At 43.7% G+C, this 22,185-nt stretch overlaps 1 protein-coding gene and 1 pseudogene across 1 annotated transcript in view; one reads left to right on the top strand and one right to left on the bottom strand.

The window, feature by feature from the left end:
* Nucleotides 1-22,185, top strand: part of LOC126473659 (uncharacterized) — a 117,802-nt gene that overhangs the window by 68,375 nt on the left and 27,242 nt on the right. The window contains exons 8-9 of the mRNA XM_050100890.1: nt 3,915-4,118; nt 20,330-20,521. Of these exons, the coding sequence (XP_049956847.1) occupies nt 3,915-4,118; nt 20,330-20,521 (396 nt within the window). The remainder of the gene's footprint in view (nt 1-3,914; nt 4,119-20,329; nt 20,522-22,185) is intronic.
* On the bottom strand, nt 18,705-18,822 carry LOC126475664 (5S ribosomal RNA; annotated as a pseudogene).

Genomic DNA, 22,185 nt, shown 5'->3' with positions numbered 1-22,185 from the left:
TAGCTTTGTACTAAAAATAGCGCTCAACAGTGCAAATGACAATGGTATGCGTTGTGTGTCTTGCTTCTGTTCGCTCACGTACCTGCTGTTGACAACAGCAATAGCCAACAGTACTCTTCGCCTTCAAGCTTTTATCCACTACTGCTCGGTTCTGTCTTGTGTTTGTTTTTTGGGCAGTGTTAAACAGTGATACACGGTTGTATGGATAGGTTTACTGAATAAGAGTTGACCGACTTGCACGCCGTGTATGAATTCACTGCATGCAATGAAACAGCGGCATAACGACTCTATGCTAAGCTGTTCCCACAGTGACGGCAACCACACCGCAGTACAATCTTCCGTCTGAGGGTCGTTGCATGACTGTGTGTTGTGTGTGGTGTAAGTTTTGCTTGTAGCATATTACAGGATTCTTCACTGTTGTGTGCCGGCCGTGGTGGCCGAGCGGTTCTAGGCGCTTCAGTCTGGAACCGCGTGACCGCTACGGTCGCAGGTTCGAATCCTGCCTCGGGCATGGATGTGTGTGATGTCCTTAGGCTAGTTAGGTTTAAGTAGTTCCAAGTTCTAGGGGACTGATGACCACAGATGTTAAGTCCCATAGTGCTCAGAGCCATTTGAACCATTTTTTTCACTGTTGTGAAGGTGTTTTCACGGCCAAAGGGGTTATTGCGGTAACAAGCCGAATAAATCATAATTTCATTATTACTCTATAATAAGCCGGCGGAGACAGCGGGTCCCTCAATTCAAAATACTCAGAAGGTATCCCTGAACAACCTCTGGAAGTTCGTTGCTGGTGTTTTGGTTCAGCGTGTATGGTGTCGTGCCAAAGTCACGCAATTGGCTTAATGTTGTAAAGAAATTAGCCCCATACGCCTCTACACCAGCTGTCAAATTCCCCCAGCCGGACATTATCCAGTTGCTGTCAGTTTGCTGCTGTGAGTCTTCTGCGAGCAATTCGTCTTCATACATCAATGCATGCAATTTCCTTTGCAGTGTTTCCATCGAAACTGGTTGAGATGCACATGCATTCGCTGACACCAGATATTCCTGTCAGGTTTGAAACCGACATTCGTCTCTGATACCTGTAGGTTAGGATCTCTTTATGAAGTGTTTCACCTGCCACGTTACATATCCCGAGTGATGCACTATTTCTTGTAGACATGTAGGTTAGACCACAATGATACATTAGTAAGTTAGGCATCTTCATGCACAATGTGAGCATGTGCTCCTTTCTGCCATTCTGCCATGTCCCTGCACCGACCCATGTTACTGTGCCTATTCCACACAACCGACTGCCACATACACACCACTTCATTGCCATGTCTTACATCTGAAGTGAAAAGTCATTTGACGTCTCGTACAGTTTCTGCACCATGTACAGCGCTTCAACTGACTAGTGTGTGTGTGTGTGTGTGTGTGTGTGTGTGTGTGTGTGTGTGTGTGTGTGTGTGTGGTTTTTTATGTTTTTATTGTTTCTTAATTCCTTCATCGCAAGCGAGAGGGTCCGATGGCAGCAGAACAATACTCTGCTCTTCGGAGTATACTGATGTTTCAAAATGCACAAAAGAACGCTTTTCGTTGATGATATTTCAAATACGACACAGGAAAATGTATGATATTTAAAAACAAGAGTTGCCAGATAGCTGGTTGGTTGGTTTGTTTGGGGGAGTGGACCAAACAGCGAGGTCATAATGTGCCGTTAATGGCAGTGGTAACTCTCTAGTCCGGCTGCTGCCATTCTTCCACCAACGGTATGGGATGACACTGTTGCGGGGAGTACATTACTTGTTCTCGGATGCCAGACGCAGATGTGAAAGGGTTACACTGTACTTGGTGTGCAATACGCCGATAATCCGTTGTGGTGGTCAGACGTGGTCGACTGCAAACTTGACAAGTATACCTGCCATCGCAGTGCAAGATTGGACATCTGTCCCATCTCAGTACCCCACAAATTCGCTTATACTTCTGGAATGCTGATGCTCGGTTCAGTACTGGAAAATCTATTCCATGGACAAAGTTCAATGTCTCGCTGGGATTGCTCCATGTCACGTCAGAAGAGAGGTCACCACTCACATCGAGAGGCGTAAATCAAACACATTGATCTCACATCCACTCTTTGAACATGAACTTGCCAAGCCAAGACTGAAGTCCAGGGAGAGTTTCCTAACGACTTCACAGCCCTTAGAAGGACCAGCTGCGGCTGCCTGACTCACCAAGTGGAAAGGAAGATGCCAACACCTGTCAAACTGGACGACACCACAAGAATCCCTGCCGCCTGGACACACAGAAAAAAAAAATGAAATGAGCGTATAGTATCGTTGGCCGAGAGGCCCTCATTCGGGGAAGTTCGGCCGCCAAGTGTAAGTCTTATTTCCTTCGACGCCACATTGAGCGACTTGCGCGCCGTTTATGAGGATGAAGTGACGATGAGGACCTCACAACACCCAGTCCCCGAACGTAGAAAATTTCCAACCTGGCTGGAAATCGAACCCAGGGCTGCTTGCTGACAGGCGAGCACGTTACCAGCCAGATAAGCAGGCGGACTGGACACATGTAGAAGTGGATCATGTGGAAGTCCTTGAACAGACTACAGACCGAAGTCGCAAGATCGAAGTACAATCTCGTACAATGGAACTTCCAACTGCCAACACAACACTGCGCGAATGCAGTGAATTGCAGACAACCCGGCATCTCTTCAAACGTAACTCATGCCCGACCAGCTGTAGCATGAAGGAGTTCGTGTCTACAGCACCCAATGCTCTCGAACTTGCCCAGTTCTGGGTGAATACTGTATAGTTTTCTTTGTATGTATTGTATATGTGCTCATTTTAGTGTACCTCTGACAAGAATAAAGAAAGACCTCACAAATCTGTATTTACATGATCAGAACATCCGGCTGAATGGAGACTCAAAATGAGGCCCCTTTCAATCTTTGTCAGGCGCTGATAAACCTGTCACACTCGAGCACACAGTAGTTCCATGCTGTCCATAGTGATCACCACCAGCATCTGACGCTGCTCTCGCGACCGCTACAGGCGCAGGTTCGAATCCTGCCTCGGGCATGGATCTGTGTGATGATCTTAGGTTAGTTAGGTGGACTGATGACCTCAGCAGTTAAGTCCCATAGTGCTCAGAGCCATTTGAACCATTTTTTGACGCTGTTCTCATCCATTGAATACTGTCCCAGTAGAACGTGAACAATGTGAATACACTCTGGTGCCTGTTCTACCTTTGACAGAGAAATGCTACTCTAATCATTCACTTATCCACAGATGGTTGGTGTGTGCATGATTTTAGTAAGTTACACTGAATGACATCTGGGTGTTTCACTTCTTTGTCAGGTAGTACATGATGTGGGAGGATGGCTGGCAGGCAAACAAGGAATTCAGGATTCAAACACCTTTGAAGTCAAGGTCAAGAGGCCAAAAGATCTTATTTTTTAAATCTTTTCGCTGTCCACTCCAAGGGGTTTGAGACACGATCAGAGAGTCGTGGTCCTATTCAGCCAGTTATCAGACAAGCTGATAGTGGGACAGATGGGGGATCCCAATTGGGAATGGATGGGAGGAGGGGCTTACCAGTTCTGGCATTCATTCACCTTCAACTGGGTGATTGGAACTGTATTAATTTGCTTCTGGAATATCGTCCTTCGTCGAGAACGTTGCCTCAGCCAAAAATTAAGATACTGTATGTGTGTGAGATGTATCAATGTTGTATGTGTTGGATAAGTGTGTATGTGTTACTGAACGCAGCAAAGAGTGCTGGAGGAAAGAATGAAGATTGTGCTCTTTGAAGGGGGTGACTGGTATTTTGTCTGGTGAGCTCATTCCGGACGAATGTGTCGTAGTGTGGCTGTAAACGTTTTCGGAGCTTAGCCTGTGGGTGATAGCAGTGTTTACCTTCCTGCCTGCCCGCAGAGCCGCCGCTGCCAGTGCTGGTGGCGGGCACCATGAACAACGTGTCGTTCGTGACGCCGGCCAGCCCGCTGCTCACCCAGCTGGACGACCTGCCCCCGGGCGCCCTCTGCTCCGGGGTGGGCGGCGGCCGCAGCTTCGCAGAGTGCACGCACGTCGTCCGCCTGCCGCTCGGCGCCACCGTCGACCTGCTGCTCGTCGACCAGTGTGAGTTCCTTTGTTTCTACTGCCTCCGTACCGCAACCCATGATTCTCGCAACATTACATTTACTGTTGTAGATGACAGAGCTCTCCCTCAGCCTTTAAATATGCCAGACACAATGGAACACCTCATTAGTTTACGTAACAAGCTCACGTGTCTACTGACTCGTAACATCAGTGTCAGGCACCCTTTTGTTATTTTGGTTCATGTTTTTCTGGCTGGGTTGATGTGTCCTGCCACGTTTTCCTTGTCCCTGTGCCACTCTCTTCATCTCAGGGTAGCTCATACCCCAAACGTTGTACATTGCTTGTTTATTACAATATCAGTTTTCCGCAACAGTTTCTGCCCCTTGCGGTTGCCTGTAATTCCGTGGAACTTAATCCCTAATTTCCTAATACATGTCCTATCTCCTAGATTTACATTTGCGCTTCACAATCCAAATTATGGTTTGTGGTGGTGGGTACCTGGTATTCCAATATCTCTTTCTCCTCTACTGATTAATGATTTTAGGAGTAATAATTACGATGGAAATTTGCTGGACCCGCACAAGAAGCCCAACAATAGTCAGTTTTATAATTTTCAGTGCGATATGGCTTGCAGCTGCGATGAAGTTTTTGAAAGATTTCATGATGCCTTCAGCTGCCATTCTCTTTATTTTATGTACGATTGTACAATTGCCTTAGGCCATTTTCAACTACTTTGTGGATGATTTTTAGTAGTAAATTATGCCTTGTATGTCGCTGCTCCTATGACTCCCGTTGCTGCCTCTGGATCGAGGGGTTCCGGGTTCGATTCCCGGCAGTGTTGGTGATTTTTCTCTGCTCTGGGACTGGGTGTTTGTGTTGTCCTCGTCATTTCGTCAGCATCATTTCTGACAGTGACTACATTGGACTGAGAAAAGAGAATTGCCTGTGTGAAGATTGCGGGCGCTGATGACCAAGCAGTTGAGCGCCCCAGAAAGCAAACATCATCATCATTCTATGACTCCATGTTATGCTCATAAAATAAATCCGAGATGTTTTACGCTATATTAGGAGCACGTTACTTTCGAGCATTCGTTGCTAAGCACTTCTTTTCATTACATCCATGACTTTACCTTTCTGCGACTTATGTAATATTTGAAGTGATCCATCTATATTAGGTGCTTTGTGGCTGGTGTCTTAAGTGTGCAGCAAATGTGGATGGGCTATTGTCGCATATTATCTTGTGTTCTTTAAACTGTATAGTAACTTTACGCACAGCACACTTTCCAGACAGGCTTATGATTTTTCGTATACATGAAAAATCTGCAACATCTAGTATTGGATTATTAGATGATAGCTCTTCTCGCCTTGAAGTTATTTAGGCGCTTCAGTCCGGAACCGCGCTGCTGCTACGGTCGTAGATTCGAATCCTGCCTCGGGCATGGGTGTGTGTGATGTCCTTAGGTTAGTTAGATTTAAGTAGTTCTAAGTTCTTGAGTACTGATCACCTAAGCTGTTAAGTCCCATAGTGCTTAGAGCCATTTGAACCATTTTTTGAAGTTATTTACCTCCTCTTCTTCTTTGAAGACAATGTAAGGAACTAGTAAATGGAGTTGACTTTGTACTGTAATTAATGTAGTTCACGCTATTAATGATATAAACAGAAATCGACTCCTCTATCATGTACCGGAAAAGACACACAGCACCAGATCGATGAAACATCCGACACGAGTTTTTACAAACGTAAGAAAATTAATGTTCTTCATCTTTTCTCGCTAGCTTCACAGGATTGATTCCTGCAGGCATACCGCATTTGAATCTTTACCGTAAACTACTTAGGCAAATGAATGGATAAGAGTAGGCATAACTAAAATAAAACATATACCCATATAGGAAAACGAACATAAGTTCCAGTACACTGTTTTCTTGTTCCTTCACTAACAGTGCACTTGAAGGACGAATGTTAAGCGTCCGTGTGAGCGGGGATCTCTCTAACTTTACCCCGAGGGCCCTTTGGCTACGTATACAGTAGGAGGAAACAACGTGCTGGCTGACTTCCCTTGTCGTAATTCTGACAGCAAACTACACCGTCATGGACAACGCCTCTGCTGTAGCGTCTGCCACTGCACATGGATTGGTGTCTCTGTGACGCTTTCGCAGTCATTACACGAACCTGTGGCGAAACGTGCTTCTCTTCTTTGGATCTTTTCTATTTCCTCTATCAGTCCTATTTGGTGAATGGTGGCGGTGGTATGCGTGAGGCTTTTAACAGCGAGCTAATCAGTGCTCGTACTCACCTAAAAGAGTACAAGTGTGGATATCACTTCTGAGAAGCATGCAGCAAAATGTAAATTAAAAAATTGAACACGCAGCATTCCTGAGACACTCTCACTCACACTGTCACACAAAGCAGTAAAAGACGGGTGGTTCAGGGTAGCGTGAGTGAAGTACATGCACTTAACCACACATGTAAAATAATAGAACAATATAACGCCTCTTCTTCTTGATGATTTGGATGGATTTGCACTTGGCCTCGGCTAAAACTCGGCGACAGTCGGTAGTGTGTTGAGATCGTTATCAAGTTACGAAGACGACGCTACACAAAATAACAGTGCTGAACCGAAATGTCGACGTGCGTGAGATATTTACTTCACCAAGAATCCTAATTAATCGTTCGTAATCGATGTTTAACTGATTAATGATGAAATATCCACAACAAATTCCGTACAAGCTGGTCGTAATTTCAAGTATCTAAGAAATCGTAACAGTGGGCCTGTTATTTGAGTCAAAGATTCTACACAAGCGCCAAACGCTACAGTCAAATATTATCGCTGCTTGTAATTATTACTCGGGAGTTTCATGTCAATAATTTGATAGAATTTTAAATCACAAATGCACAACTTGGCACGAGAGGGTGTTTTATTGCACAATATCAGTCACTTCCTAACTGATCCTTGAGAAGAAAACTTTCCCAGGTGTTGGGGGGATTTAAATTATATGCTTCGGACCTATCACTGAAGTTCCATAAACCACTGGCTATTATGAATGAAAATTGTCTATCAGTGTTCGTTACCTAAATCACTGTCTAGGTAATGTTTAGTTCAATTATCTAGTTCAAAGTTCACTTTATTCTAGTAAGTAAAAGTCCTCCGTTCGAATTCTAATGCCATGATATTTGAAGTCAGAAGATCGTATTACTGCGTCGTAATAGATCGCAATTATTCAATCTCAAAAACTATCTAAGCGTTCCTACATGTACGAGAATTCAAATGTATGACCTTCTTCGGCTAACTCTCGTAACGTAGTGACAATGCATTGAATTATACGTAGTCATTACTCACGATTCCCAAAGAGTACTCCGTGTGAGTACTCAAACGGAGTATTCTTTGGGATCGTTGGTTCTACTTTGTGGACGTTAATTTATGGTAATTTTGCGATTTATTATGATTTTGATTTTAATTTTACTGAAATTTAATCTTTCTTTCGTAGATTGCTAAATTGTCAAGTCTTAGATCCCTGATTTAATTACTTGTTATTGTCCTAATAATAGTCATAAATGGAACTTCGTTCGCTTATTCACTTTTCTGGGTATTTGGGACTTGGGAGAAATCTTTGGGGTATTGGGAGCTCATTTCTGATTTTTATTTCTCGTCCGAGGAAGTGGCATTACAACAAGGAACTGTGCTTACACCATAAAGTGAAAAATAAACGATGAAGCAACGAGCCTAGAAATACATTAAAACGTTCCACCTGAGACACTGCTGAGAAGACCAGACATCACAAAGAATCTTAAAACACGAATCGCATTCCCTAAATCTTCACCTAAAACAGAGGGCAGGATAACTGGTAAATGGGTTGCGGCACTCATGGCTTGGTATAAAAAGCATTCAGTTAAAGGCACTGCATACCGGTGGGTCATCCTGCAGAAGGAGGAATCCGTGCGCCAGAGGACAGTGTCCTGTCCAGAGGCGCATCAGAAGCCGCCGTCGCAATGGCCGGAACAAGGAACGCGACGATCGTGTCGTTGGTTTAGTCGGCCTCACCCCGGTCATCTCCAACCCCAACCAGTCCGCCTCCCACAGACGCACCATGTTGCGTCTCAGTAACGAGGTAACTGCATGTACAGGAGCAGAATGTTTAGAAACTGTAACTGTCAAACAGGCATCCTTAACTGCCGCATCTGCTGCCTCATTACCCTGAATGCCCGCGTGCCCTGGTAGCCAGCAGAATGACACACCCTTTTCCTGCCTCTGTAAGGGGAAAAGGGTGTCATGAATCCGCTGAAGATACTTGTCGGCTGCATACATATGATCGGTAACCTAAGAGAGTACAAGTGTGGATATCATTTGTGAGAAGCATGCAACAAAATGTAAATTTAAAAAATTGAACACGCAGCATTCCTAACGGAGTACATCGAAAAATTTCAAAGAAAGACAGCACTTTTTGTATTATCGCGAAATATCGGAGAGATTGTCACAGAAATGATACAGAATTTGGGCTGGACATCATTAAAAGAAAGGCATTTTTCGTTGCGACGGAATTTTTCTTACGAAATTCCGATCAGCAACTTTCTCCTCCGAATGCGAAAATATTTGATTGTCACCGACCTACATAGGGACGAACGATCACCACGGTAAAATTCTTTCCGCCAAACCGAAAGTTTATTTAGCCCTTGACCTAGGTTTCGATATTTATAAAAATATTTTCTTCAATAGGAGTGGTGGTAAATTACATTAGCTGAAGCCGAGCGTCTCCTGTCATATACAAAATCGACATAAAAACCAGAAATATCACATGCCATGGCTTAAGACAGCAACCAGATTACATTCAGCGTACGTCAAAATAACTGCACAAATATATTTGCCCACTGGTAAAGGCTCTTGTCTACATAAAATTATGACAGGAGTCAAAATTATAAAATATTTTCATAACATATGTATTCACAATGCCAGAGACAGAGGCAGGCAGATTTCTGCAACATCTTCAAATTTATTCTGCTGATGAATTGCAGCCATGTTTAACATTTTAGATAAATCTACAAGTAACCACAAATAGTGGAATTAAACAATGAAGTCATTCTGTGTGGTTATCACCATTTAATGGGAACTGCTACTGAAAAGACTTTCATGCAGCTACAGTGGTCTCTAATTAAAATAATATACCTATACACAGTGACGGAAAAAAAATCGCAACACCAACAAATAATTAACGTAGAGTAACGAAGTTTTGGGAATACATTTATCTAAGTAACGTATTAAAGTGATTAATATTGCAAGAGAGCAGGTTAATGTAAGCGCGAGATAAATCACTGCAAGTGTGAAATGCTGATGGATTAATAATCGGCGAAACCGCGAAAATGTTGAATTCAAGCATGGAAATGTGCATGTATTGTTTTGTACATGAACTGGATGTCAGTTTGTGATATGAAGTTCCACTCCTGTTGCAGTTGGTCAGGAATACAGTGACGGTTAATGCTGTTTGTGGATGACGATGGAGTTGTCCAATGATGTCCCATATACGCTCAATTCGAGACAGATGTGGTGATAGAGCAGGCTAAGGCATGATCTCGACACTCTATACAACATGATGGGTTGAAACAGCGGTATGCGGGCGAGAGTTATCACGACATTCTTGACTAACATCAACTCACAACGGCCAACTTAAAAAGTAACTAATGATCACGACCGTTATGGCGTATATTTAAAGCAAATCTGATTTGCAACCTCATAGTGGCGCTAAATTTGAATAGACATCTACTTTCAGACGTAGAAACGCGTCTACCAACTTTCGTTTTATCGCACAACTCCTTCTTGATGTTGCAACTTTTGTTCATTCAGTTAGGTTGTGCCTGTGTGTGAGAAATATTTATGGGTTATTTCTGTAACAATGACAAAGTAGAGCGCTTTTAATCTACATTTTAAAACACTTGTGCCGCCCGGGATTAGCCGAGCGGACTATGGTGCTGCAGAAATGGTTCAAATGGCTCTGAGCACTATGCGACTTAACTTCTGAGGTCAACAGTCGCCTAGAACTTAGAACTAATTAAACCTAACTATCCTAAGGACCTCACACACATCCATGCCCGAGGCAGGATTCGAACCTGCGACCGTAGCGGTCGCTCGGCTCCAGACTGTAGCGTAAGGTGCTGCAGTCATGGACTGTGCGGCTGGCCCTGGCGGATGTTCGAGTCCTCCTCGAGCATGGGTGTGTGTGTTTGTCCTTAGGTTAGTTAGGTTTAATTAGTTCTAAGTTCTAGGGGACTGATGACCTCAGATGTTAAGTCCCATAGTGCTCAGAGCCATTTGAACCATTTTTTTATCTTATTAAAAGCAGTGACATAGCATAAGACGTGACTAGACTCGCATTCGGAAGGACGCTGGTTCAAATCCGGGTCCGGCCATCCAGATTCAGGTTTTCCGTGATTTCCCTACATCGCTTTAGTTAAATGTCGGGATGGTTCCTGCCTAAGGGCACGGCGGACTTCCTTCCCCATCATAACCTCGCTGTTTGGTCCCCTTCCCCGAATCAACCAACCAACCATCAGTGGCATGTCTGTCAGAAAAAAACGATTGCAGTAAAGGTACGAAGCAACTGGGACAACACGATCGTATGTGAATGCAACCTGCTGAATGATTTAGTTACTCTAGTGGTTGACTGAATAATAAATTAAAGCGATACAGTCGCCGGACTCGGTATCAACGGCACTGTGACAACGGTACGTCTCCTTCGTAAGCATCAACGCCCACTTATCGCTGATGCTGAAGCATACCCCGACCAATCTGCTGCTGCGTGGTCGCGTGTGAAGAACCAGAATCGACGTTTCACCTCCCAAATACAAAACAAGAGTGTCTTATCATCAAGTGTTGCTGCTCCCGACTTTTCCGTTTGTGCCGTTTCGGCCGCAATCGCCAACCAAGAAAAACATTACTGTTTTCCGCCAATACCTTGAAAACTGCCACGTTTAATAAATTCCCAACACAGAACGACTCCAGATGAGGCCCAGTCAGAGCACATCTTCCTCGGCAGTTTGCTCTAGAAATTCCTGTCTGCCGTCGGTAGGCGATGGGCGAATCAGAGCGTTGTTTATACACTTCTGAATTTCCAGAAGGCTAATCACCGTGACGAGAACTTCGTCTTTTTCTCGCATCGCGGTAGGCCCAGACATAGCAAGACTTGTGATTCCTCACCACAAATTATTAGGTGGCAGCCAGCACTTGAGGCTACAGCCCGCAGCCTTTTACAACGCCCAACTGTACCGAATACCGCGAACCCAGTCTTAGCTTGATCTACAGTGCAGCTACTGTGTAAGCGCCTGCAAACACACAGATCTCGCAGGGGTATGAGCCAACACCATTTCGGCTTCAGAACTGGAAGATCAATAGATGATGCCATCAGCCAGGCCCTACACATAGTTAACACCACAAAACAGAAATACGACATGGCGATAATGACTGACATTGCCGGAGCATTCGATAATCTCTGGTGCCCGCACTGTTTCAAAGGTTAAGATGCGAGGTGCCGGGGCAAGCAGTGTATTCAACACTAAATTCTTCTAGAATCTACATATGTAAATGATGCTCTAAGCCCCCCCTATTCTATCTCCGACTTTTGCTGTTGCACATGGATTAAAAAATATACGCGAACTGACTGTAATCAACCCTGCAAGTGGAGTAGAAAAGAGTTTGGCACCTGCAATAATTTAATTTGATAAATAAGTTAAATAAACGAAGGTTTCATTAACATAGTGAGGAATGATAGGGTTGCTCTACCGATTAACAGAATGAAAGTTCTGTCCAATATACCAATATGATTTATTAAGACTAAACACAAAATAATAAACAAAAACACATGAAACATTTATAATACATCAAACTGGCTCAAATCGGATACTCAAACAAACGTTGTGAAGGTGAAGTTGTCCCTAAACTAGATTGTGAGGTTTATGACGAAGTGGTATGTGGAGTCAATTCCTTGCCACTCAAATCTTAAGAGAGACACACAGCTAACCCAACATTAATTGCTGGTACTCAAGACAGAGCAAAGTTAGAAAAAGCCGAACAGGCGCGCTCTGCTTAGCTCTGATTATCATCTAGGAAAATCCCTATCTGCCGGTGCTGCGGACATACATTACCAAACTGTCTTCTTAACTGCCAGAACACGATCTGGCGTACCGGAGGCGATGGCTGGTTGCTTCGACGTCCTCGACCGAAAGGCGAGAGCCGACTACCTAGAGCACCCATACAGGCCGAACACACAACATTCCCGCCCCCACGACAGTGGCCGTGGTTAAACGTTCCAATCAGCAACTCGAAAACCGGCGGAAAATTCCACCCCATTGCCGGAGCACTACCATTCCACCAATGGAGATTCTTGGCGCCAATTTCTGCGCTGATTTTGCTACGTCACGGAGCTATGCCCTGAGCAAACCAATCACAGTTACTATTTTGCAGAAAGCGCGGGAATTTTCCCGCCACAACTGCCTGGGTACACAAGTCATTCCACGCCTCGCTGGTAGCCCGCCAGAAAGTGTTTTCGCTATGATTCTGCGAAGTAATGGAACCTCTAGCCCAGCGGCTACTTCAGACCCCTCCAGGCGTGTCTTCTGACAATGTCGGCGTCTGCAAAGCATTCACTCGACTTCCTCACACCCGCTGGCTTAACTCTTTCCAGATCAGCGGAGCCCGCCTGTCACTGGACCACCCGGGTGACGAGAGACGCTGCGTGAGAAGTCTACGTGTGAAGGAATAGCGACTTTTCACTGCATACAATAAGAGAGGAAAATCGTAAGATAGAAATATGAGAGGGGGCTCATGCCACCTCTCAAAGACATCTGGAGGTACCGCAGTCAGTGTACAATAGTTTCCTAGACTACTGTAAAGACCGATTAGTCGAATGGCAGATGGACAGTAGGAAAGTAATTGAAAGAATTACCAAAGGCTGTCCTCAAGGGTCGATCTGCGGCCCCATCTTCTGGGATATAACAATCGGACCCCCTTCTACAACTTCTGAATGGGGATGACAGGTCAGACGGAATTGTCGCCTATGCAGATGACCTATTAGTTGTAGTAACCGCAAATAACAGAGCCCAGTTAGAAGAGAAAGCCAGTGGAATACTATAAACAACTACACAGTGGTGTCACAACAATAAACTCAGGATAGCCGAAAGCAAAACAACATACACATTACTGAAAGGATAACTCCAAAGGAATCCTTCGGTTAAAATTGTGGACACAAACATCAAACGAGCACACGTTATGTGCTATCCTGGGGTACACATACATCTAAAATTGAATTTCCACGAACACATAAGGCTAACAGAAGACAAAGCAGAAAAAATACTACACAAACTGGTGAGGCTAAATTCAAAACAGTACAGATTAGCTCTACCAGTCATATGGACATAGCACTGTGTGCCCTTCGAATCAGTACTCATCTTCGCAGCTAGCACGTGGTCACCAACAAAGCATCATTCAGACGAGGGCAGAGAAGTGTCCTACTTAGGCTATCTGGAGCCTTCAGCACCACCTCAGCCGATGCACTGTGTGTGGCGGTCGGAATATCTAACTTGGGTGAAATTACATTAGGTGTTCCACAAGGTTCGATCATGGGTCCCCTCCTGTTCTTGATATACGTGAATGACCTCCCTTCTTATGTGAAACAAGATGCTGAAGTGACACTGTTTGCTGATGATACAAGTATAATTATTAATCCAGTAAAAGAAAGTCATATAGAAAATGATACAAATAAGGTATTTGGATAAGTTATTAATTGGTCTTCTGCGAATGGCTTGCTCTGAACCTTGCAAAAACACAGTACATCCAATTTTCTGCTGAAAAAGGTATAATTCCTTCAATAAACATAACACATCAAAAGAAGTCAGTAGTCAGGGTAGAGCATACTAAGTTTTTGGGTGTACATAAAGATGATAATCTTAATTGGAAAATTCATATTTTGGATCTCATAAAGCTACTAGGTTCAGCAACTTTTGCAATCAGAACAATTGCCAATTTTGAGGATGTAGAAATGAGTAAGCTAACATACTTTGCACACTTCCACTCTCTGATGTCATACGGAATAATGTTCTGGGGCAACTCAACACTTAGGCAAAAGGTATTCAGTGCTCAAAAGAAAGTAGTTAGAATAATGTGTGGGGTTCATAGTCGCACATCTTGTAGGCATCTGTTTAAAAGATTAGGAATTCTTACAACTGCTTCACAGTACATTTATTCAGCAATGAAATTTTTTCTCAAAAACATGGACCAGCTTAAAATCAACAGCGACATTCCTGATTACAATGCCAGAAAAAAAGATAGACCTGCATTATCCTTTACTTAACCTATCTTTGGCACAGAAAAGGGTAAAATATGCTGCTATAAAACATTTTGATAAATTACCAGATGAAATAAAATGTCTGACAGACAGCAATAATAGTTTCAAAAACAAATTGAAATCATACCTCCTTGACAACTCCTTCTATACCATAGATGAATTCTAGAATATGAGTAAATAAATCTGTAGATATGATATACGCATTTCATGCCATTTAAGGGAATGGGATATATAAGAGAAATATTTAGGTATAACACTATAATGTAAAAAAAAACTTGTTTCCTGTGAGCATCATAACGGTTTTCCGTGCTATTGATCAATGGAACACGTAACTAACTAACTGTCCCATAGATATCACGATCAAATACAGAGTTGCAAGGTACTGGTTAAAGGTGGGGATAGTATATAAGGTACACACAATACCCGGTGTGCCGATAGAGACGATACGTCACCTTAAAAGTTGGCGTGTGGATACATGGCAAGGTGAGTGGGATGTAAGTGATAAGGGACGTAGACTGCACGACTTTCTCCCTGACATAAGGGAGCAGTTGAGAATGAAACATATCTATCCCAGCTGCTGTACGGTACATTTCTTAACCGGACTCGGACCTTATCCCATGTAATTAAACCGTGTGAGTCTGAGGCAGACACCTACATGCACATGCAGGGAAGAAGCTTCCACAGAACACACTGTCTTTTCCTGCGGGCAATACGCAAATAATAGACACTCACTACACTTAGACTACAAAGATACAGACATAGATATATACACAGCAATAAGAGACGAAGAACAATGGGCACAATTAAACACACTGACAAACAGTATTTCAGAAACAACACATGAAGAGTACATGCGTACACGACATAACAGACATGCGTATGTGCAGCGTAACAACGATCTCCAGAGGGTGGACAGCGATACCCACGGTGACAGCGAAAATAGTGACAATTAGGGGCGACAGGAGGAGGAAGCTGAGATGTGACAGTAAATAATCATAAGGTGTTGGCGATCTAGTCAAGAAATCACCAAATGCTGTACATGGACGAGCACCTAATGTAGTTAATACATAGGATCAGTAATAAATAGGATAAGCAATACTATTTCTCTATCATTTGTGTGTGTGTGTGTGTGTGTGTGTGTGTGTGTGTGTGTGTGTGTGTGTGTGTGTGTGAGAGAGAGAGAGAGAGAGAGAGAGAGAGAGAGACTGGCGGTCAATGGCTCGAAAAAACGATTCCAAGGTATTCACCGTCAGTCACTTTCAGTGATGGTACTAACAATCTCTCCTCTATCCTGTCATCTTTTTATATTCTTCTCAAAAAACAACAAAATTTATTTATATTTCAACCTTAAAATATTATTTCGAAAAGTATAATTTTTTGTTAATATTGTAGAAAAAACAAAACAAAAGAAAACTGTAAAAAGATAAAAAATGAAAATTATAAGATGTAAGATCTGTTTTAAAACACCAGGTAACAGGTATATAATTTGGCAATAAATAAATAAATAAATAAAAAAGTGGTGTTCGGTGAGGCCTCTCAGGGACTGCTTGTCACGCGTAAGCCGAAACAAAGCCTTTGGAAGCCGTGTGGCCTCATCTGTTGCTTTCACAGTTGTGTGCGAACTGAGCAGTTGTCACGCATTCTTACAAAATAACTGCAACCCTCGACCGACAGCCACTGCAGTTTTATAAAATACACTAGTGACCAGAATTAAAGCAACAAACCTCTATTTCCCTGTCCTGTGTCTAATTCACGATATAATCAAACTGTCAATAGATGTCCGTATGATGGTGTTCTGCGTGGACGATGGCATTCCGGTTCAACAGACAACCACGCCAAAGATGACGTCAGGGGTCCTATCAAGTGGGGTAGTGTTTGCTTGGTAGTCCCACATCCACAGTCGCTGCGTATACGCTCGCAGATGGTGCAGTACGGCACAGAGGAGACGTCTACAAGGCTCTCTGTGGTGGAGGGCTACAAGAAGAATGTGAGCTGCACAGTTGCAAACTGGTGTGGCCCCACAGCTTAACGTGAGTCGTTCTGCTGTTCCTCGGATGTGGCGACAGTTTAGAGAGACTGGAAGTCTATCCCGAAGACTAGGGCAGGACTGACCGTGTGTGACATCAGAAAGAGAGGACCTTTATTTGAATGTAAGTGTAGGATAGTACCACCTTCGTAATACACTACAACTGGCATCTGACCTCGAAGCATCCACTGGACGTGTTGTAGCGTGACAAACGGTGTACAGGAGGCTTCAACAGAATGGCCTTTATTATCGGAGACCTACTGTATGTCTACCTCTGATGCGTCTGCACATAATGGAACGTCCAGAGTGGCGCCGTCAACAGGCCACTTGGACGTTCGAGCAGGTGGGCCAATGTTCTTTTCAGATGTAAGTCCTGATTTGGTCTGGAGTGTGATCCTCGAGGGAAAGTGGAACACAATTTCGGGACCCAAATATTGTGGAACGTGATCGGTATCGAGGAGGGTCCTTATTGGTGTGAGCAGGGATTGTGTTGACCTCTCAAACACCTCTTCATGAAATTGTATTCTTGAACCGGCAAGGCTTAACTGCTGTCAGATATCGTGACGAGGTCTTGGGACCTCATTTGAGGTGCTTTGGGCCCAGACTTCATATTGATGAACGATAATGTTCGACCTCATAGAGCACGAGTGGTTGATGTTTTCTTGGAAACGGAAGATACTACATGCATGGCGTGGATTGCTCGCTCTCCCTATTACAGTCCCTTAGAACACGTCTGGGATACAACAGGGACACTGGTTTCAAAAATAGTTCAAATGGCTCTAAGCACTATGGGACTTAACAACTGAGGTCATCAGTCCCCTAGACTTACAACTATTTAAACCTAACTAACATAAGGACATCACTCACATCCATGCCTGAGGCAGGATTCGAACCTGCGACCGTAGCGGTCGTGTGACTCCGGACTACACTGGTTTCGTCACGTAAGCATCCACCAACTCTCCAAGACTTGCGATGACATCATTCACGGCTTGCTCCATCGTTGTCAGGCCTGTATTGCTGCCAGAGGTGGTCACAGCCCATACTGACCACATTAACCAGTTGTCGGAATGTGTGTGTGAATCTGGTAACTCGGAAAAAACGAAGAACATTTTTGCCTATCGTTATGCATGTTGCAGTTGTTTACATTATGTATTCTTTACACGTTTCTACGAGCTGCTCAAGAAGTCTCTCCGCAGTACCGTATGATCGTTAGCCACGCGTGCCGTATGATTGTTTGCTTGCCTGGGTTTTTCAATAAAACAAAAAACGCACAACGATAGTGCAGTAATATTCTGTACTCAGTCGTAGGAGAACTTGTGTTAAGTGAAATACTGAACAGTTATCTTCAACAAGATGGTGCAACCGCAGATACAGCTCGCGTTTCAATGTCACTGCTTGCTGATGTTTTTGGCGATCGCATAATTTCACAGGGACTTTGGCCTCCACAATCGCCTGACCTAACACCACCTGACTTTTTCTTCTGGGGTGCAGCGAAAGCAACTGTCTATAAAAATCGTCCAAAATCCGTCGATGAACTGAAAACTGCAATACCCACTTTCACTGCTGCTGTTACAGAAGAAATGTTACAGCTTATGTTTGGAAACATGATTAGACGAATTGAATTGTGTATTCAACGACAGGGAGGACACTTTCAACATTTACTGTGAAAATTTGTAAGTAAAAATGAATATTTAATAAATTAAAAATTTTTATTTCACTGAGTTTCATTTCGGCATATTCAGTGCGGCATAAGGCACGCATGGCTAACAATCATGCGGCACTGTGGAGAGACTTTTCGAACACACTGCACTTTACTATCACCTGTTCATACTGTTTTGCAGCAAAACCTTGAAAGATTTCCTTTTGTTGCTTTGATTTTGGACACCAGTCTACATTCTCCAGCATTAAGTAACGTCAGGAGACTTTTAGCTAGATGAACGTTAAGTGTTCTGCCTATCGCTATTCGTGACATGTGGCAGATGAACTTAACATACAAAAGCAAGGAGGAAAGTAGGCAGCTTGGAACCTTTTGGTGTCATTGGTGGTGTACTTCATGTGGACCCTTATGTCAGGTCTATTAGCACTCCGTCGTCAGACCACAAGTGGACTATCCGACCGCCGTGTCATCCTCAGCTGAGGATGCAGCTAGGAGGGGTGCGTTGTCAGCACACCGCTCTCTCGGTTGTTACCATGGTCTTCTGTGACTGGAACCGCTACTATTCGGTCGAGTAGCTCCTCAATTGGCATCACCAGGCTGAGTGCACCCCGAAAAATGGCAACGGCACATGGCAGCGTGGATGGTCACCCATCCAAGTGCCGGCCACGCCCGACAGTGCTTAACATCGGTGATCTGACGGGAACCGGTGTATCCACTGCGGCGAGGCTGTTGCCCTATATCAGGTTCTAACAATACCACCAATTGCAAAGTAGGTTAGAAATCAGATTAATAATGTTGCTTACGCAGCATATGTTCACTTTATCAGGCAACAACATAGTTATTGACTGTGGATGGTATCGTCAGAATGGAAATAATGAGGTCACTGTAAAGAAGTCATTAATTTGGCACTTATCGTGAATGGATTCCCCACATAGATTCCGTCAAAGTTGTTATGACTCATCTTGTAGATTCTAGGGTGAGTCCACTTTGACTGCTGGAAGGTCTAGATCTCTATTTTAGCAATATATGAAGACCTAACAAATGCGTTTTTCAGGAAATTCTTAATGATCAAACAATCCCAGATCTGAACAATGGTGTGGTAAAAATAATTTTTTACTTGGTGTTCACGATTCACATTTTTATTAAACTTCTTTTAAATTCACACATACTTCTTCTTAATTGTCACATCATCAACAAAACAGTTTTGTATCAATCTTGATATATTTAATTTCCACCAAACACAAGACTTGACTGTTCTTTTACAAAGTAAAATAACAACTTAACTTCTGCCAAAGTGAAAAAAAGACTGCTCTGTGCGCATTCGCGCCAAAACGGTTACAATTAAGTCAAAGATTATGACAGTCTCACAGAAATGAATACAGACAAGAACCATATCACTGTAATATATCGATACATCGGAGTACCTATATATTAGCACCTGCCGGGTTGGCCGTGCGATCTAATGCACAGCTTTCCAGGCGGGAAGGATCGCCTGGTCCCCGGCACCAATCCGCCCGGCGGACTTGTGTCGAGGTCCTGTGAGCCGGCCAGTCTGTGAATGGTTCCTAGGCGGTTTTCCATCTGCCACGGCGAATGCAGGCTGGTTCCCCTTATTCCACCTCAGCTACACTATGTCGGCAATTGCTGCGCAAACAAGTTCTCCATGTACGTGTACACCACCATAACTTTACCATGCAAACATAGGGGTTACACTAGTCTGGTGTGAGACGTTCCCTGGGGGCCGAACTGCACAATAACCATGGGTTCAGTGTGGGGCGGCGGAGGGGTGAAGTGGACTGTGGTAGTCGTCGTGGGGTTGTGGACCACTGCGGCTGTGGTGGGGATGGAGCCTCTCCATCGTTTCTAGGCCCCTGGTTAACATACAGTACAATACATACAATACCTATACATTAATAATACCAAACGTGAATATTGTCAGAAAAATAGGTCTGTTACTTCGCAGAAAAGTAGTGCGATATTACTGGTATCGAGAACAGGGGTTGGAGTGCCATAATGGTCACGTAAATAGAGAACCATTACAAGGTCTATGACTGGATAAAATTTAACAAAATTGTTAATTTGTGTTATAAAAGAAGATGACTAAAAAGTAATTAAAATACTGTCGAGTTTTGTACAACAATCCTCGTAAACTGCTAATTTCTCAAATCGAGAATATACGACTAGTGCTTGAAGGGGCTGACACGTGGCACACACTGAATGGGTTGAACGGACGTGTTGCAGCGCCGGTGATGGGCGGCCTGAGCCACCCGTTCCACGTGCACGGGCTGCGCGCCTGGGTGCTGGAGGAGGGCGTGCGGCACCCGCCGGCTGCAGAGCAGTGGCTGCCTCGCAACGGCGCGCCCCCCTCCAAGGACACGGTGGCCGTGCCCGCCGGTGGCTACGTGCGGCTCCGCCTGCTCGCCGACAACCCGGGTGAGTATCGCTAGGAGGCCGGGCTGGCGCCGCCGCAGGGAAAGGAAGGGCAGCGTGCTGCCGTGGGCTGGTACAGTGGGTTGGCACGAGACTGGATGGCTCAAGAGGCATCGCAACTACTGACACATACGGTGGTGGCGGTTACTACAAGCCACACCACAAGTTGGGAAACGGGGCCAAATTTCTGGTAGTTTACTGTAAAGTTGAGATTTTCACAAATGTTTTATTCGTGTCTTACAGAAAGTAGCAGTACGGCAATAAACAGCCTTTAAACACGCCACTAACAGCAATCAAGTTATTTATAGCAATACAACAATTTAAAAAAATTAAAGAACATTAGTAAACAGGCTGTGGGGTGGCTGGTGGAATTTATGTTGTTATTTAAATGTAGAATGTTTTGTAATGTAGAAAAGATGCATTTCCTGGCCGATTAACCATATGTGGGATGGTGGGTGGAATGATTGTGTATAAAATGGTTCCTATTATTTATTTATTTAATGCTGTTGTTTGCCGTTCTCAACACTGGCTCTCTAACTACAATATTGGCAACCAGAAAGTGATTAGCAAAATGTGAAGCCTGTAATTAGAATTCCTAGTGCCCACTTCATCTGAGAAATACACTTAATAGCTACAGCTTATAGCTCTGAGGAATTAGGAGATTGTCTGGGATTCATAATCAAAAACGATTCTGTCTAAAATGTTCACTATATTCTGAAAGTCACAGACCAAAAAGAATCCACACAATCCAACTAACAGAGCAGTTCAGAGTCTAATGCGCTGATGCAACTATAACTGTTCAAATTAACTGTTTAAATGAATGCTCGCCATAATTTGATGATAATGTTCATCAAACGCCACACTAAATAATGGTAGAATGTCTGTCCCACGATGGCACGTGAAAATACGTCATACACAAACTGAAGATAGCTCATTAATGTCATCCCAGGATTATCGCTTCACTCGAAAACGATTTCATGGTTACGCGTATCCCGAGTAACTTAGTACGGCATCCGAGGCTGTTTATAGCAATGATACCGATGCGACGTGACTCCCGACACAGATGGCTATTCAGCGTCTGGAGAGAACTGGGGCCTTGCTTCCTCGCGCAGCGTTCTTATATACAAAGCCGCGGTGCGGACGGCTAAGGGAACGCCTGATCAAATCGGCTCTCCCGACTAGCCCCTAGGCTAGTAATGCACCACTTCAAGTTATTGAATAAATCATCGCTTCCTTTGCTGATGGCCGATGAAGCTCTCAATTTAAATGTGCAATCAGCACACAGGTAAGTAATCATAATAAAAGTCTGACGTGGTTAAGTCAAATATTTTGGGCGAGAGAATTAATTTAATTACACTACACGCAGTAGACGAGCTCTGAACTTGCCCTTTGGAGATACGCTATTGCTATAGTTTTATAGTTATTCAGTTGAAACTTCTCACATTTTTATGATTATAGCGGATCTCCCTTCTACTTACATTTAAACATCCTAGCCTTATTTATTCGCCTACTTAATCTATCTTGCTTCCTTAATTTGTAAGACAAAAACCAGAAAATCATGAATTTCAACTAAAATTTTAATTTGTGAGATCCAGAATACTGTTTCTACTAAATTATTATGAAAAAGGAATCTAAATATAAATTTTTAAGTTTCTAGCTCTTTTCTG

This window comes from Schistocerca serialis, chromosome 4 (genome assembly GCF_023864345.2).
Source record: "Schistocerca serialis cubense isolate TAMUIC-IGC-003099 chromosome 4, iqSchSeri2.2, whole genome shotgun sequence".
NCBI lineage: Eukaryota > Metazoa > Arthropoda > Insecta > Orthoptera > Acrididae > Schistocerca > Schistocerca serialis.
Note: the sequence above shows the minus strand (reverse complement) of the source record. Positions and strands in the feature narration are given on the sequence as shown.